General features: G+C 50.1%; 1 protein-coding gene across 3 annotated transcripts in view; it reads left to right on the forward strand.

Moving 5' to 3' along the window:
* CD99 (CD99 molecule (Xg blood group)) overlaps nt 1-18754 on the forward strand; it is a 56964-nt gene that overhangs the window by 11078 nt on the left and 27132 nt on the right. For all 3 annotated transcript variants that reach the window (XM_012471706.3, XM_021677283.2, XM_012471707.3), the window contains exon 2: nt 15992-16024. In XM_012471706.3, the coding sequence (XP_012327129.1) occupies nt 15992-16024 (33 nt within the window). The remainder of the gene's footprint in view (nt 1-15991; nt 16025-18754) is intronic.

An 18754-nucleotide genomic window follows, 5' to 3' on the forward strand; every position in this document is an offset into this window, starting at 1 on the left:
TGAACTTTTTTGTTCAGTTTTTCTGAGATGGAGTCTCGCTCTGTCGCCCAGGACAGAGCTGGAGTGAAGTGGCACGATCTCAACTCACTGTAACCTCCGCCTCCCGGGTTCAAGCGATTCTCCTGCCTCAGCTTCCCGAGTGGCTGGGATGACAGGTGCCTGGGTAATTGTTTGTGTTTTTAGTAGAGACGGAGTTTCGCCATGTTGGCCAGGCTAATCTCGAACTCCTGGCCTCAAGTGAGCCACCCACCTCAGCTTCCCAAAGTGCTGGGATTACAGGTGTGAGCCGCCGCGCCCGACCAGAATTGAGCTTCTCAATACCACGTGTTCTCAGTTGAAGTTCAACAAAGCAAAACGCTGCCTTCTTGTGCCACCGCAGATGGTCGACAGGGTTCTTTTCAAGGTCTACTTGAGTGCTGGGTTTTGTGTTTTCCTGCTTTTTGTCAGCGAATTTGTGCTTTCAAATATCCCCAAGTCTTTGCTGACGTGGTACCTCACCTCCCTAAGTACGGGGAAAGCTAGGATGCTCTCCTGCGGAAATACACATCTGATGAGCTGCATTTAGGCACAAGTTTCAGCGCTGTTAGCTTCGAGACCAGTGCGAGTGGCTCCACGATGTGTATTCACTACGGTGTCTTCAAACAGAAACCCACGCAAGACGTGCTTAGGTATTGATGGGTTGATGACCTCTGGGAAGCCAGCCCGGTCTTTCCCTAGGAGCAACAGTTCACTGTGCGCTGATTCAGTGTTCGCTGAGTCTTCATGAAACGTCACTACTTTGAATAACAAAGCTGTGATGAACAATCTGAGCTGCTTTGTGTGTGTCTGTGTGTGTCTATGTGTGTGTCTGTGTGTGTCTCTGTGTGTCTCTGTGTGTCTCTCTGTGTGTCTCTCTGTGTGCCTGTGTCTCTGTGTGTGTGTCTCTGTGTGTATGTGTGTATGTCTCTGTGTATGTTACTGTGCGTGTGTGTCTCTGTGTGTGTCTGTGTGTCTATGTGTGTGTGTCTGTGTCTGTGTGTGTTTATGTGTGTCTATGTGTTTGTGTGTCTGTGTTTGTGTGTGTGCCTGTGTGTCTGTGTCTGTGTATCTGTGTGTGTGCCTGTGTGTCTCTGTGTCTGTGTGTGTGTCTGTGAGTGTGCCTCTATCTCTGTGTGTCTATGTATCTGTGTGTGTCTCTGTGTGTATGTCTATGTATCTGTGTGTGTGTGTCTGTGTGTGTGTGAGTGTGCCTCTGTCTCTGTGTCTGTATATCTGCGTGTGTGCCTGTGTGTCTCTGTGTGTGTGTTTGTGAGTGTGCCTCTGTGTCTGTGTATCTGTGTGTGTGCCTGTGTGTCTCTGTGTGTGCCTGTGTGTCTCTGTGTGTGTGTCTCTGTGTCTGTGTATCTGTGTGTGTGCCTGTGTGTCTCTGTGTCTGTGTGTGTGTGTCTGTGAGTGTGCCTATGTATCTCTGTGTGTCTATGTATCTGTGTGTGTCTCTGTGTGTATGTCTATGTATCTGTGTGTGTTTGTGTGTGTGTCTGTGAGTGTGCCTCTGTGTCTCTGTGTGTGTGTCTATGTATCTGTTTGTGTGTGTGTGTGTCTGTGTATGTCTGTGAGTGTGCCTCTGTGTCTCTGTGTCTGTATATCTGTGTGTGTGCCTGTGTGTCTCTGTGTGTGTCTATGTGTGTGTCTGAGTGTGCCTCTGTGTCTCTGTGTCTATGTATCTGTGTGTGTGCCTGTGTGTCTCTGTGTCTGTGTATCTGTGTGTGTGCCTCTGTATGTGTGTGCCTGTGTGTCTGTATGTGTCTGTGTGTGTCTGTGTCTGTGTATCTGTGTGTGTGTGCCTGTGTCTGTGTGTCTGTGTCTGTGTATCTGTGTGTGTGTCTGTGTGTGTGTCTGTGTATGTGTCTGTGTGTGTCTGTGAGTGTGCCTCTGTGTCTCTGTGTTTGTCTCTGTGTGTGTGTGTCTGTGTGTGTCTGTGTGTGTGTGTGTCTGTGTATGTGTCTGTGTGTGTCTGTGAGTGTGCCTCTGTGTCTCTGTGTGTGTCTCTGTGTGTGTGTGTCTCTGTGTGTGTGTCTGTGTGTGTGTGTGTGTGTGTTGGCCTTGCATCATTTTACAGAGACACCAAGGGCTCCGTGAAGGGCTAACAGTTGGGACCGGGGATCGGCGGAGGAGGGGTTATTTGGAGCTAGCCCCAAACAACAGGGCAGAGACCAGTTTGAGATAGCAGCTGGGAAGTGACTGGGGATGAGGCTGGAAAAAGTGCTGAGGACTCTAAGACAGTTTCCCGTTTCCACGTTAGCCTTGGGAGGTATGACTCAGTTTCCTGTAGGGACGTGGCCTGGAGCTAGCATCTGCCTGCGGAAGGGGTGACAGGGACAGAGAGTGGGGAGCCCTGGGCAGCCCTGCCTTGCTGTCCTCTGAGCCCCAAAACTCCTGAAGGTAGAGTCCTTCAGCATCACCCTAAAGTTTGTTAAAAATGCAGGCTGGGCCGGGCACGGTGGCTCATGCCTGTAATCCCGGCACTTTGGGAGGCAGAGGTGGGCGGATCATGAGGTCAGGAGATCGAGACCATCCTGGCCAACATGGTGAAACCCCGTCTCTACTAAAATACACACACACAAAAGTTAGCCAGGCATGGTGGCTCATGCCTGTAGTCTCAGTTACTCAGGAGGCTGAGGCAGGGGAATGGCTTGAACCCGGGAGATGGAGGTTTCAGTGAGCAGAGATCGTGCCAGTACCCTCCAGCCTGGGGACAGAGCAAGACTCTGTCTCAAAAAAAAAAATGCGCAGACTCATGAACCTCGCCCCAGACCACAAAATCAAAATGTCTGGGGGTGAGACCCAGGGTTCCTTGTCTCCCCAAGCCCCTCGCAGGAAGATTCCGAGAGCTGCTGGTGTGAGACGTGCTGAGCCCAGACCCAACCTTCACAGCATTCTCTGGCCTCATGTAAAACTTGGCACAGCTCAGGGGGCGGTCCCAGAGTGATGGCACGAGAACAAAAGAAAGCTTCCCACTTCTTACCTAACATATTATAAATTACAGAAAAGAGCTTGTTACATCACCTCTGCACCCTCGTGCTGTCGTCACAGGATAAAGCAGATACAGATGTTACCTTGGGCCACCTCAGACAAGGAATTATATGCAATTGAACCACCTGCATACACACACACACACACACACACACACATACACATAGAAATATATACATATAAAAGGCATGCTCAGCCCAGCCCAAACAAAACTCTTACCTTCAGTTTTGAGGCTCAAAAAAAAAAAAATATATATATATGTTTTTGAAATATATCACACACACATATATATGCAGGTGGTTAAACTGCATGTAATTCCACATATAAAACTGTAATATTTATATATTTTCCAAGTACATATATATATTTCTGAATACATATATATGTTTCCAAATACATGTATATCTATATTTCCAAGTACATATATATATATATTTCCAAATATACATATATTTCCAAATATATATATATATACACACACATTTTTTTTTTGAGACACAGTCTTGTTCTGTCACCCAGGCTGGAGTGCAGTGGCGCAATCTCAGCTCACTGCAACCTCCGCCTGCCGAGTTCAAGAGAATCTCATGCCTCAGCCTCCTGAGTGGCTGGGACTACAGGCACATGCCACCATGCTCAGCTAATTTAGTAGAGAAGGGGTTTCGCCATGTTGGCCAGGCTGGTCTCCGACTCCTGACCTCAGTGATCTGCCTGCCTCAATCTCCCAAAGTGCTGGGATTACAGGTGTGAGCCACCATGCCCTGCCTATTTTTTTGAGGCAGGGTCTCTGTCTGTTCTGCAGGCTGGAGTGCTGTGGTTCAATCTCAGCTCCCTGCAACCTCGGCCTCCCCAGACTCAGGCCATCCTCCCACGTCAGCCTCCCAAGTAGCCAGGACCATGGGTGTGCACCACCACACCTGTCTAATTTTTGCATTTTTTTTTTTTTTTGTAAAGACGGGGTTTCATCGTATTGCCCAGGCTGGTCTCGAACTCCTGGGCTCAAGCGATCCTCCCTCCTCGGCCTTCCAAAGTATTGGGATTATAAGTGTGAGCCATGGTGCCTGGGCATCTGTGTATAGTTTTCAAGCTTGTAAGACAGAGAGGTGAGTTTAACTATCGCTAGAGACATGAAGCCCATTCTTATGTATAGCTCACAGGCAGAGAGAGTTTCCGGAGCCCAGCGGCCACTGCCAGCCTCTGCTTTCGTGCCTTTCCCTGGCGTGAACAGACCGTGTTGGACTCAGTGGTCACATCTAAAGTGTAGGGTGTTGGGTGAACTTGGAATTCCTTGCTCTCGTCCGTAATCTGTTGCAGTGATTACGTCGTGTTTTCTATACTCAGTTATTCAGTCGCTGGCACAAGTCCACTTACTGACAGGACGCTGGAGGCAGCCCTGGGGTAGTTCTGCAGCTGTGATGCTCTGGTGTAGTGTATTTCAGAAACTATTTATGACAACAAAGATCTAGGAGCCAGATTTATTTTAATGAGGTGTTTCTTTCTTTTAATTGACAAATACACGCTGTATCTATTTATGCAGTGGCACGTGGCGTCTTGATGTATATGCGTTTATGGTGAATGACCTCACAGACTTTGCAGGATGTGTGTGTGTGTGTGTGTGTGTGTGGTGAGAACACTCACGACTGGACTCTTGGTCATTTGCAAATACTCCAGGCGCTGGCGCTAACTGCAGTCGCCATGGTGCGTCTCAGCTGCCCTGAAGTTACTTCTGTCTCCTGGAAACTGTATCCTGTGACCAGTCATCTCCCCGGTGACACATCTTGAAAAAGAGGACAGTACTTCCAGAGCAATTGTGTTTTTAGCAACAGAAAAATAAGGGTGTTTCGACTATTTGAATAAAATAGTAAGAAATGTGTCAGCTGCCTACTGGTGTTACCACACGAGACTTCAGCTGCTCCCTCCAATGTGCAGGCATTTTCTTTTTTCTTTTTGAGACGGAGTCTAACTGTGTCGCCCAGGCTGGAGTGCGGTGGCTCAACCTCGGCTCACTGCAACCTTTGCCTCCCGGGTTCCAGCTATTCCCCTGCCTCAGTCTCCCGAGTAGCTGGGTGTACAGGTGCTCACCACCATGGCCAGCTGATTCTTTCTTTGAGACGGAGTCTCGCTCTGTTGCCCTCTAAAGGGGAGGGGAGGGGAAGGAAGGGGAGGGGAGGGGAACAGAAAGAAGAGTATCCAAGTACCAGCTCTCCTCCTTAAAAAAAGATAAAAGGAAACAAGAGGAGGGGAGGAGAGGGGAGGGGGAGAAAGGAGAGGAGGGGGAGAGAGAAGGGGAGAGGTGAGGAGGGGAGGAGAGGGGAGGGGAGAGGTGAGGAGAGAGGAAGAAGGGAGGGGAGAGGGGAGAGGGGAGGGTAAAGAGGACGAAAGGAGAGGATGGGAGAAGAGTGGATGGGAAGAGGGGAGAGGAGTGGAGGGGGAGTAAGGGGAGGAGAGGGAAGAGGAGGGGAAGAGAGGAGAAAAGGGAAGGGGAGGGGAAGAGAGGAGGAAAGGAGGGGGAGAAAGGAGGGGTGGGGAGGGAAAGAGGGAGAAAGGAGGGGTGAGGAGAGGAGGAGAGGAAGGGAGAAAGGAGGGGAGGGGAGGAGAGGGGGAGAGAAGGGAGAGGGGAAGGTAGGGGAGGGAAATCCAGGTATTGGAGGTCAGGAGAGGGGAGGGGAGGGGAGAGGGAGAGAGGAGGAGGGGAGGGGGAGAAAAGAGGGAAGGGGAGGGAGACGGGGAGAGAGGAGGGGAGAGAAGGGAGAGGGGAAGATGGGGAGGGGAGGGGAGAGAGGAGGGGAGTGGAAGGGAGTGGGGAGGGAGAGAGGGGGAGGCAAGGGGAGTCCAGGTAGTGGAGGGGAGGGGAAGGGAGGGGGAGAAAAGAGGGAAGGGGACGGAGATGGAGAGAGAGGAGGGGAGAAAGGAGGGGAGGGGAGCGGGAGAGAAGAGAGGGGAAGATAGGGGAGGGGAGGGGAGAGAGGAGGAGAGGAGGGGAGTGGAAGTGGGGGGGAGGGGAGGGGAGGGGAGTCCAGGTAGTGGAGGGGAGGGGAGGGGAGGGGATGGGGAGACAGAGGGGAGGGGAGGGGAGGGGAGGGGATGGGATCGGATTGGATCGGATCCATGTAGGTACTCTGGGTTTGCCCAGGTGGAGCACGTTCCTGCCATTGCCAGGGTGGAGGGCATTCGTACTTTGTGCAAGCCCTGCTCACCTTCCGCAGGAGCTCAAATGCCCCACATGGCCTTGGGGACTTCACTGTGGGTCCCTCCTGTGTTTTGAGTTGCCTGGCTGATGTGAAACGAAAAACACGGTTTGAATCAGTAGAAAGTGTGTTCTCAGGGTGACTCATGACATCTGAGGTCCGTTCCGCCTTGTCCTGATGAGTTATGTGGCCTCGTCCCAGAAACATCTGGAGCTGCGAGGGGGCCCGTTAGAAACCACAGTGGCGGTCGGGGGTTCTGCTGAGGGTGGGGTGTCTTCGCAAGTTTGCAGAGAAGCTGAACGTTCCACACCGGCACCTGCGTCCTCTCCCGGGCTCCCTCTTCCTGAGGGCCTGCTTGCAGCTCCTGCTGGGTGGGTTTTGCTGGTGTTTTTTTCACATTTGTGGACCCTGGAGGTCAGTTTCAGGAGCGAAAAGGGAAGTAGGGGTGTCTGTGGGGAGCCCACAGTTTCCTGCCTACCACCCAAAAAGCCCAGGGAATGTGAGGAATTGGAAGACGAGGCCTCGGAAATAAAGAGAGCAGTGGACTTTGTTACGAGGTGGAAGATTCATTTAGAGAGATGCATTTACTCACTCTCGGGATCGGTGACTGGGTGTGCTTCCCCATGAGGCTTCAAGCCCATAGCACGTGCATTGGCATTCGTTTATACACACCTGGGAGACTGCAATTAATTTTAATTTTTAATGAAGTCCATATCTTGTTGCCATTTTGATGGCTATTTTATATATCTTTGTGTGTGTGTGTGTGTGTGTGTGTGTGTGTGTGTGAGACAGAGAGACAAACAGAGAGAGAGACAAAGAGAGACAGAGAGAGAGAGAGAGACAGAGAGAGAGAGAGAGAGAGAGACAGAGAGGACAGAGAGAGAGAGAGAGAGAGAGAGAGGACAGAGAGACAGACAGTTTCACTGTTGCCGCCCAGGCTGGAGGGCAATGGCGTGATCTCAGCTCACTGCAACCTCCGCCTCCCGGGTTCAAGTGATTCTCCTGCCTCAGCCTCTCAAGTAGCTAGGACCACCGGCACCCGTCACCACCCCTGGCTAATTTCTGTATTTTCAGTAGAGACAGAATTTTACCATGTTGGCCAGGCTGGTCTCGAACCCCTGACCTCAGGTGATCCGCACACCTCTGCCTCCGCAAGTGCTGGGATGACACCACCCCAGCCTTAGGGGGACTCCATCTTGAAAGCGGGCTGGGAAAAATGAGGCTGCCTGCATTCCCAGGAGGTCACACACACCTGGGGGGCTCCATCCCTCACACACACCTGGGGGACTCCATCCCTCACACACACCTGCGGGAGTCCATCCCTCACACACACCTGGGGGAGTCCATCCCTCACACACACCTGGGGGACGCCATCCCTCACACACACCTGGGGGAGTCCATCCCTCACACACACCTGGGGGAGTCCATCCCTCACACACACCTGGGGACTCCATCCCTCACACACACCTGGGAGAGTCCATCCCTCACACACACCTGGGGGACTCCATCCCTCACACACACCTGGGGGACTCCATCCCTCACACACACCTGGGGGACTCCATCCCTCACACACACCTGGGGGAGTCCATCCCTCACACACACCTGGGGGAGTCCATCCCTCACACACACCTGGGGGAGTCCATCCCTCACACACACCTGGGGGAGTCCATCCCTCACACACACCTGGGGGACTCCATCCCTCACACACACCTGGGGGACTCCATCCCTCACACACACACCTGAAAGGTCAGCCTCAGAGGTATCTGCCGCACCAGAGTCCAGCAGGGAGTGATCCCCTGAGTATGAGTGATGCAGGCTGCTATGTGAAACCGAGAGCTGGTCCCCTCCCTTTCTCCCCTACTCTCTATCACGTGGCGTTTGGGGAGCTGTCTTAAGTGTCACTCCTGGAGAAAACGGTGAGGGTGGAACTCCGTGTCTGGGGAAAGGAGGCGTTGCAGGCAGCGGAGGGCCTGCCCTGCTGTGGGAGATGGGGTCTGAGGTCCAGGGCCCGAGCTTCCTGATAGAGTGCTTGCGCTTGTCTCTCCTGTGGTGGCCTTGTCCTTCGGACGTCATGGAGTGACGCCGGCCCACAGATAAGACTGGGAGACAAGCTCCTGCCGCGGGACCGGGGGAGTTCTCCGGGGACGGGGGTTGAGCGCAGACGGCGGGAGAAGGGGCGGAGGCCGGGAGCGCACACTGTGTCCTTTGCCATGCACTCCCAGGCTTGTCTTGGACCCCGTTGGCTGAGCGTGGGGTCCCAGGAGCGGTGGGTTTGGGTACGCGGTGGTGACGTCAGCCGTAGCCCTGAAGCACTGGGAAAGCTGGCAGTGCGGACTTGGGCGGGGTGATGCCGGTGCTGGCAGGTCCTGTGCCCTCCCCTGCTACTGGGTTTGTGTGAGAGCCATGGAGGAGGGGTTGGGGTCAGTGGAAGGAACGCTCAGTGGGCCCGGGAGTCCTCACTGTGGGTGCAGCCTTGGAGGGCAGGTGGAGCAGGGGAAGGAGGGAGCGTCCCAGTGATACCGGGTTCCAGGTCAGTGGCTATGAACAGGATGGGAAGTCATGTGGAGGACGAGGCCGGCAGACTCGGGATGATGGAGGAGGATGGGAGGGGCAAGCTGGGCCAGGGAAGTGGCGGGCCATGGAGACGGTGTTATCAAGCAGACGGACAGACACACGTGTGCATGCACACATATACATGTGCGTGCACATACAGCAAACCACACATACACAGGCACACACACGATGCACACTCATGTAATGCATAGTCACATTAATGTACATGTCTTCTCCCACACAGCAAGCCACACGTGTACACATGAGCACACATGAAAACACAAACACATGCACATACTCCTGTAATGCGCAGGCATGCACATACATGCATGCACACTGGTGTGCATATTTCTCACACATATGCACACAAGCACACAGGCGCACACACACGAACATTTGCACACATACGTTCATGCAGTGCATTTGCACACATACACGTGCAAACAGATGTGCATTCAGCATACTCACATGGGTGCACATGAATGCATACGCACGTGCACATACATGCAACTGCACACACATATATGCATGCACACATATGTGCCCGTACCACACACCCACACATACCCGCATGAGCACACACATGCGTACACACACAGAAACCACATGAACACATAAGCATGCATCTGTGAAATACACGTGCACACATGAGCACATCCTCACGACGTGTGCACACACATGCAATGCACATACAGACACATAGGTATGCACACGTGTGTGCCCACACCACACACCCGTGCATACACACCTGGACACACACATTCCTGCACACACACAAACCACATGAACACATAAGCATGCATCTGAAATACACGTGCACACACGATCACATCCACACGTGCACATGCGCGTACACAGACATGCACACACACACCCAGGGCCTGCGTTGGAAAAATCCAAATTGTGTCTTGGTTGCAAAGAGCACATGAGGAGCTGGTGAAGCCAGAGGCTGCCCAGCAGGAAGCATGGATGGAAAGCCCAAGGTGGTTGGGGGAGGATTGGAGACATCTGGGTGTGCAAAACCCACCCTCTCCCCCCCAGCATACCCCCCCGCCCCCTTCCAAGGCCCAGGGACAGATGCAAAGACTCAGCAAACCAGGAGCCCTTTCCTGCCTGAGGGAAGCGTTGAGATCATGCTGTGTTTCCCTGGTGCCCTGCGATTTTGCACCTGACACGCCCTTTCGGTGGAAATGCGCAGCCATCCTCAGGCTTGGACTGCGTATTCTGTGTCCGGTAGCTGGGCGTGGCAGTGAAGGGGGTGGGAGGGAGCCTGAGAGGAGAGGTCCTGCTTTGTCTTCTGGTCGTGGGGCATCCTGGGGAATGAAGGCCACTATCCCTCCCCTAGCCCCCCCACCCCCAACAGGCCCAGGTGTGTGATGTTCCCCTCCCTGTGTCCATGTGTTCTCATTGTTCAACACCCACTTATGCGTGAGAACATGCCGTGTTTGGTTTTCTGTTCCTGTGTCAGTTTGCCGAGAATGACGGTTTCCAGCTTCATCCATGTCCCTGCAAAGGACATGAACTCATCCTTTTTCATGGCTGCATAGTATTCCACAGTGTCTATGTGCCACATTTTCTTTATCCGTGGTCTTAGAAACCTTCCGAGGAATGTGTCTCCTTCCCCGTTGACTGCTGTTTTCTGAGTATTTCCTGAAGCTTGCGAGGATGAGTCACTTGAAGGGGATTGTCCTATTTTGCTTTGTTTTGTTTCTTTAGTGATGGTGTCTGTGATCATCTCCTCTTTATGAGGGTGAAATTACAGAGATAAGAAGGATGACACATAAAAATAATACCCGTATTTCACTTTCACATGTGTGGGTTTGTTTTTTTTTTTTTTGTCACTGCTGCTGCATTTTTTTTTTTTAAGTATTCTGAGGTTTCTCTCTGTTTATTACTGAGTCCTCCTATCTTTCTAAAGAGCTTGTCTTTCCTTCTAAAGAATACGTTATCTACTCTTGGAATCTCTTTGTTGGGGCAGAGAGGGTGGGGACTGGCCGTCACTTGCTGGGAATACCCGTAAGGTTTAGAAGTCATGCCTATCGCTGAGGCAGTCACAGAGGTAAGCCTTCAAGGCAGCTCACGGTTCTGTCATTTCCGGGGAAGAGAGTTTCGAGGAAATAGAAACAAGGATTGATCTAGCAGTGTCTCTGTTATATATCTACATATGTAGACTTGTAGAGGTGACTTTGAAGCCTTCGGGCATTCCCAGCAAGTCAGGGCAAGTCCCCATATATAGATAGTTGGGATAAGAAAGGGAAAGGAATTCAGGATGTCAGAGAGACACTCTGCATTTCCGTGTCTATCGCATGCCATTGACAGCAGCCAAGACACGCAATCCACGGAACGGCCCATCAGGGGATGAACGCGTAAAGAAAACGGGGCACATCAACTCTGTCCATTCACTAAAAGTCAGGAATTTGCACACCTCGAATGAGTGCATTTCGTGGTAGGTAAACTGTGCCCCCATAAAGCTATTAAATGAAGAAAGAAAATATGGTATAGTCACAGTGGAATAGTATTCAGCCTTGAAAAAGAAGGAGGTCCTACCATTTGCAACAACATGGCTGGAACTGGAGGTGCTGGTGTTTGGTGAAGTAAGTCACGCACAGAAACGCTAATACCCTACGACCGAAACACACTCAGATGTAATCTAAAAACGCCCAGCTCATAGGAGCAGAGAGTGGCATGGTGGTTACCAAGGGGCTGGGGGAGAAGTGGGGAAGTGACGCTTAGTTAAAGGAGACAACGTTTCCACGACAGAGGAAGAGACCAGTTCAAGGGCTCTGTTGTACTCGTAGTGACTGTGGTTAGTAAGAACGCATTGTATGGCTTATCATCCTTTGGGTATATACCCAGTAATACGATTGCTCGGCCAAATGGAGTTTCTATTTCCAGGTCCTTGAGGAATCGCCACACTGTCTTCCACAATGGTTGAGCTGACTTACACTCCCACCAACAGTGTAAAGTGTTCCTATTTCTCCACATCCTCTCCAGCATCTGTTCTCTCCAGATGTTTTAATGATCGCCATTCTAACTGGCGTGAGATGGTATCTCAATATGGTTTTGATTTGCATTTCTCTAATGACCAGTGATGATGAGCTTTCTTTCTTATGTTTATTGGCCTCATAAATATCTTCTTTTGAGAAGTGTCTGTTCATACCCTTCACCCACTTTTTGATGGAGTTGTTTGTTATGTAACATTCAACTATAAAGACACATGCACACATATGTTCATTGCGACACTGTTCACAATAGCAAAGACTTGGAACCGACCGAAATGCCCATCAGCGATAGACTGATGATAAAGAAAATGTGGCACATATACACCGTGGAATACTATGCAGCCATAAAAACGGATGAGTTCACGTCCTTTGCAGGGACATGGGTGAAGCTGGAAACCGTCATTCTCAGCAAACTAACACAGGAACAGAAAATCAAACGCCACATGTTCTCACTCATAAGTGGGTGTCAAACAAGGAGAACAGATGGACACAGGGAGGGGAACATCACACACTGGGGCCTGTTCCCGGGTAGGGGGCTAGGGGAGGGACAGCAGGGGGTGGAGGGATTAGGGAGGGCTAACATTAGGAGAAATACCTAACGTAGATGAAGGGGTGATGGATGCAGCAACCACCATGGCACGTGTATACCTGTGTAATAACAAACCCGCGCTTTCTGCACATGTACCCCAGAACTTTATAATAATAAAAAAAGAAGACATAGTATGCTTGAAAATGCCTAAGACAGTAGATTTGAAGTGTTTGCACCACGAATAAATATGTGAGGTAAGATGTAAATAAATAAAAAAGATAATAAAACTTCGAAAAAGACAGTTAAAGATTTCTGTGTAAACATATGAACATGAATGGATGTATATACGTGTCTGTGTGCCTGCCTTATGGTTTACTCAGGATCAGTGGGATCCCCCCTTGCTGCTGTCTAAAGATCTGCCGTGAGCTGGGAGAGGAGCTGTATTTGCGTTTGTTGTGTCTGGCAAGCGCTCTGTTATAGAAACAGCCGTTTTGAAGCTCTGGGGTTGTGGAAAGGACTACTCTCTGATAGCTGGCACGGGGCCACAGGGGCTGATCTGTGGGTTTCCTCTACTTTCTACTCATGTTGATACACACGGAAGCACACACGCAGCCATAAGCACACACAGACACACACACAAGCATACAAGGAGACACAGGCACAGCTACACATACGGACATACTCAAAACACACCTATACATGCATATACAAACCCTTACACAACTACACGTGAGCACACACAAAACATGCACCTACACATATGCACAGATAGAAACACACCTGCACTCTATACACATCTACACATACACACACAAACCCATACACACATGTGCATACACAGTGACACGTGCACACACACAAAATGCATGCACACATGCACCTACACATGTGCACAGATGGAAACATCTGCACACTACACACATTTACACATGCACACACCCACAATGCACACACCTACACATGCACACACAAACACCTACACCTATACACACACTGACACATGCACATACACATATATGCCACTGCACATCTACACATGAAAAAGACATATACACACTGCACACACCTACACATACACTCACAAACCCACGTATACATGCATCTACACATAGGCACACATAACACCTACACCTGTGCAATACGCAACCCACACATACATGCATCTATCCATAGGCACATAGAAACACACACACTACGCACACCTACATATGCACACACAAACCCACATGAACATCCACTGACACCTATGCACACAAAAAACACCAATATACTACACACACGCATGCACACAGAAACCCACAGAATACACCTCTACATGTACACAAAACACATCTACACATATGCACACACAAACCCACATGAACATCCACTGACACCTATGCACACAAAAAACACCAATATGCTACACACGCATGCACACAGAAACCCACAAAATACACCTCTACATGTACACAAAACACATCTACACATATGCACATACACAAACCCACACATACATGCACCTGCATATATGCACACACACAACCACATACACATATACATACACAGAACCCACCTACACACCCGTGCATGCACACAAAACCCACACATACGTGCACTGCAGATGCCCAAATATACATGCACACACACACACAGACACACACCCCTCTGACATATACAGGCACACTCCATTTATGCACACAGAAGCTTAGACTGCTGGTGTGCACCTGCTGTGGAACTGGACACATCCCAGTGTTCATGGGGCTCCCGCGGGTGGTTTGTGGAGCCCTCACCACCCGCCACCTGCTGCTTCCTGACACTTGACAGATGTTCTGTGCGTTTGGTGCTGAGGAGTGGGATGCTGGATGTTGACGATTATCCTAACTCTTCCTCCAGTTGACCAAACAGTCCAAGTCGACTTTTCCAAATTTTCCCGAATTTGGCTTTTCTTCAGCATGTCGCAGACGGCCATGTTGAAGTAGTGTTGAAATTGTTTTAATAAAATATAGAAACAGGAGCCTACATCCATGCATGCATCCATCCGTCCATCCATCCATCCATCCATCCATCCATCCATCCATCCACCTGTCTATCCATCCATACATCCACCCATCCATACATCCACCTATCTATCCATCCATACATCCACCTAGCTATCCATTAATCCACCTATCTATCCATGCACCCATCCACCTATCTATCCATTAATCCACCTATCTATCCATCCACCCATCCACCTGTTTATCCATCCATCCACCTATGTATCCATCCACCTACCCGCCTATCCATCCATCCCTGCACCTTTCTACCCATCTATCCATCCACCTGCCTATCCATCCACCCATCTACCTGTCTCCATCCATCCATCCACCTGTCCACCCACCCATCTATCTATCCATCCATCCATCTATCCATCCACCTATCCATCAATCCATCCATCCATCCATCCATTCACCTACCTACTTACTCACCTACTCATCCATCCTCCTGTCCACCTGTACCTCCATCCATCCCCTCACTGTATTTCCTCCCACTCATCCACCTAACTATCTGTCCATCTGCCCAGCTATCCACACAACCATCCACCTACTCATTAATCTATCCACTCACCTACCCATGCATCCATGCATCCATTCATCCATCCATCCACCCATCTATCCATCTATCCACCTATCTATCCATCTATCTATCCATCCATGCATCCATCCACCTGTCTATCCATCCATACATCCACCTAGCTATCCATTAATCCACCTAGCTATCCATCCATCTACCTGTTTATCCATCCATCCACCTATTCATCCATCCACCTATCTACCCATCCACCTATCCACCTGTCTATCCATCCATTCATCTATCCATCCATCCATCTATCCACCTATCCACCCACCCATCTACCTGTCTATCCATTCATCCATCTATCCATCCACCTATCTGTCCACCTATTCATCCATCCATCCACCCACCTATCCACCTATCTATCCATCCACCTACCTACTCACTCACTTACTCATGCATCCACCTATCCGCCTGTACCTCCATCCATCCACTCACTGTACATCCTCCCACTCATCCATCTAACTACCTGTCCATCCACCCAGCTATCCACCCAACCATCCAGCTACTCATTAATTTATCCACTCACCCAGCCATGCATCCATGCATCCATCCAACCATTCATTCATCCATCCACCCACCCACCCACCCACCCATCCATCCATTTACCTGCCAGTCCACCCACCCTCCCAATTCTCATTATGTGGGATTTCATGAGATTTTTTTTTTAATGCATAATGGTGTGTCTTTCTGGGTTGTCTAGTGTTTCTACTATATTTTGGTTTGTAATGGCAGGAAAAATGTCAACAAAAAAGGGAGAATTTTGTTTCCCATGTTCTTTTCAGTACATAATCAAAATTGTTATTCATCTATTTCAAAGGAACTGCCTTTTAGGAATAATACTCACACAAAATGATCACGTTTTCCCACTATTTTAATTTCTACTCAGTCCGAAGGTCATCATTTATTTAAAACCTGGGCTAACATATTCTTACTTTTAGGCGTGAAGGTCAATGTTTAGAATGAGAAGAGAAATCACAGCACATTGTAAATTTTTAAAGTTGCTGTTTTACATATCACAAAAAGTCAGAAAATTGTATATCATTTATTGCTCTAGTTTTCGAATTCACTTTCATCTTCCTTGTATCTAAGTTGAGTCTTTTTTTCTCTTTCAGATGACGATTTTGATTTATCCGAAGCCCTCGGTGGTGAGTAACATCATTTTTTAAAATCCCGTCATTATTTGATATTAACATAGTAAACACAGGCACACCCCATACGTTCCTGGCTCGGTCCCAGACCCCCACAGTAACGGGAGTCATAGCAATTTTTGTCTTCCCAGTTCATATGTTATGTTTACTCTCGACTGTACTCTATTAAGTATGCAATAGCATTATCTCTTTTTGTTTGTTTTTTTTTTTGAGACGGAGCCTTGCTCTGTCGCCCAGGCCGGAGTGCAATGGTGCTGTCTGAGGCTCACGGCAACCTCTGCCTCCTGGGTTCAAGCGATTCTCCTGCCTCAGCCTCCCGAGTAACTGGGATTACAGGTGTGCCACCACGCCCGACTGATTTTTGTACTTTTAGTAGAGACGGGGTTTCACCATGTTGGCCAGGCTGGTCTCGAACTCCTGACCTTGTGATCCGCCCGCCTTGCTTCCCAAAGTGCTGGGTAGGCGTGAGCCTCTACGCCTGGCCAGCATTACTTCTAAAATCAGTATACTCTCATTGAAAATACCTCATTAGACCGGGCGCGGTGGCTCATGCCTGTCATCCCAGCACTTTGGGAGGCTGAGGCAGAGAGTTGCTTGAACCCGGGAGGTGGAGGTTGCAGTGAGCTGAGATTGCGCCGCTACAGTCCAGCCTGGGCTACAGAGTGAGACTCTGTCTTAAAAAAAAATAAAATAAAAAAAAAATACCTTATTTTTAAAAACTGCAGATACAGAGATGAAGTGGGCTCGTGCCGTTGGAAAAATGATGCCGAGGGTCTGGCTTGGTGCAGGGTGGCTGCAAAGCTTCCGTGTATAAAACACACACTATGTGCAAAGCAGCATAGGAGAGAGTGCGGGGAAGGAGGCCCGCCTGTGTGTGTCAACCTGCCTTAGGACAAAAACTATCCTCTTACGTGAGGAAGAAAAGCGAGATGCCCTCGTTAAGATCAATGGACCACCCTGGTGGAATAATTCACACTCCTGTGATGGTCCAATGCTGAGTCCCTTGGGGCTAGAGGAGGTGAGCAGGGGGAGGTCCCCAGGAGAGAGAGGGGCGTCCAGTCTTGTCTTCCTCCCTCTCGAAATCAGTACTCGCTCTCTCCATGGGTGTACGCCTTCCTTTTTCTTTGCTTCCTTTTTTTTTTGAGACGGAGTTTCACTCTGGTTGCCCAGGCTGGAGTGCAGCGGCTTGATCTCGGCTCACTGCAACCTCCGCTTCCCGGGTTCAAGTGATTCTCCTGCCTCAGCCTCCTGAGTAGCTGGGATTACAGGTGCCTGCCACCACGGCTGGCTAATGTTTGGATTTTTAGATTTTTAGTAGAGACGGAGTTTCTCCATGTTGATCGGGTTGGTCTCAAACTCCCGACCTCGGGTGATCCGCCCGCCTTGGCCTCCCAAAGCGCTGGGATTACAGGTGTGAGCCACAGCGCCCGGCCACGCCTTCCTTTTCCTGCAGCTCTTCCCGTCTCTCACTCCTCATCCACAGCCCTCACGGAAGGTCATGGGAAAAAGAGTGGAAGGAATTCCGTCTCATCACTGTCTGGCTCTGGGTCTTGTCGTCCCTTTGTATCTGTTTTCTGGGCTGCCATAAAAAAAGTACCACCAGCTGGGGCTTAAACCTCAAGGATGTGTTATCTTCCAGACCTGGAGAACAGAACTCTGAAATCAAGGTGTGGACAGGCCCACGCTCCCTCTGGAGGCTCCGTGGGAGGGTCCTTCCTCCCTCTCCCTGCTCCTGGGGGCTCCAGGCGTCCCTGGGTTTGTGGCCACATCACTCCAGCCTCGGCCTCCATCTCCAGGTGGACTCCTCTTCTGTGTCTCTGCCTCAGTTTCTTTCTCTTACAAGGACACTTGTCATTGGATTTAGGGCCACCTTACTCCAGGATAAACTCATCTCAGAGACTTGTATCAGACCCTATTTCCAAATCAGATCTCATTGACAGGTTCTTGGCTTTAGGATGTAGACAAATCTTTTTTGGGGACCACTGTTCAACCCACTACAGGTATATCCAGTTCTTTCGGCGGCTCTAGGGGAGGACCCTTCCTGCCTCTCCCAGCTTTTGAGGGCTGCCGGTGTCCCTGTGCTTGTGGTGCTCTGCCTGTGTCTACACTGCCGTCTTCCCTGTGTCTCTGTATATCCAAATAGCGCTCTGCCTGTGTCTACACCGCCGTCTTCCCTGTGTCTCTGTATATCCAAATAGCGCTCTGCCTGTGTCTACACTGCCGTCTTCCCTGTGTCTCTATATATCCAAATAGCACTCTGCCTGTGTCTACACTGCCGTCTTCCCTGTGTCTCTGTACATCCAAATAGTGCTCTGCCTGTGTCTACACTGCCGTCTTCCCTGTGTCTCTGTATATGCAAATAGCGCTCTGCCTCTGTCTACACTGCCGTCTTCCCTGTGTCTCTGTACATCCAAATAGTGCTCTGCCTGTGTCTACACCGCCGTCTTCCCTGTGTCTCTATATATCCAAATAGCGCTCTGCCTGTGTCTACACTGCCGTCTTCCCTGTGTCTCTGTATATCCAAATAGCGCTCTGCCTGTGTCTACACTGCCGTCTTCCCTGTGTCTCTGTATATCCAAATAGCGCTCTGCCTCTGTCTACACTGCCGTCTTCCCTGTGTCTGTGTATATCCAAATAGCGCTCTGCCTGTGTCTACACTGCCGTCTTCCCTGTGTCTCTATATATCCAAATAGTGCTCTGCCTGTGTCTACACTGCCGTCTTCCCTG

Source organism: Aotus nancymaae, unplaced genomic scaffold (genome assembly GCF_030222135.1).
Source record: "Aotus nancymaae isolate 86718 unplaced genomic scaffold, 86718_ANA_hifiasm-v0.15.2.pri h1tg000111l, whole genome shotgun sequence".
Taxonomy (NCBI): domain Eukaryota; kingdom Metazoa; phylum Chordata; class Mammalia; order Primates; family Aotidae; genus Aotus; species Aotus nancymaae.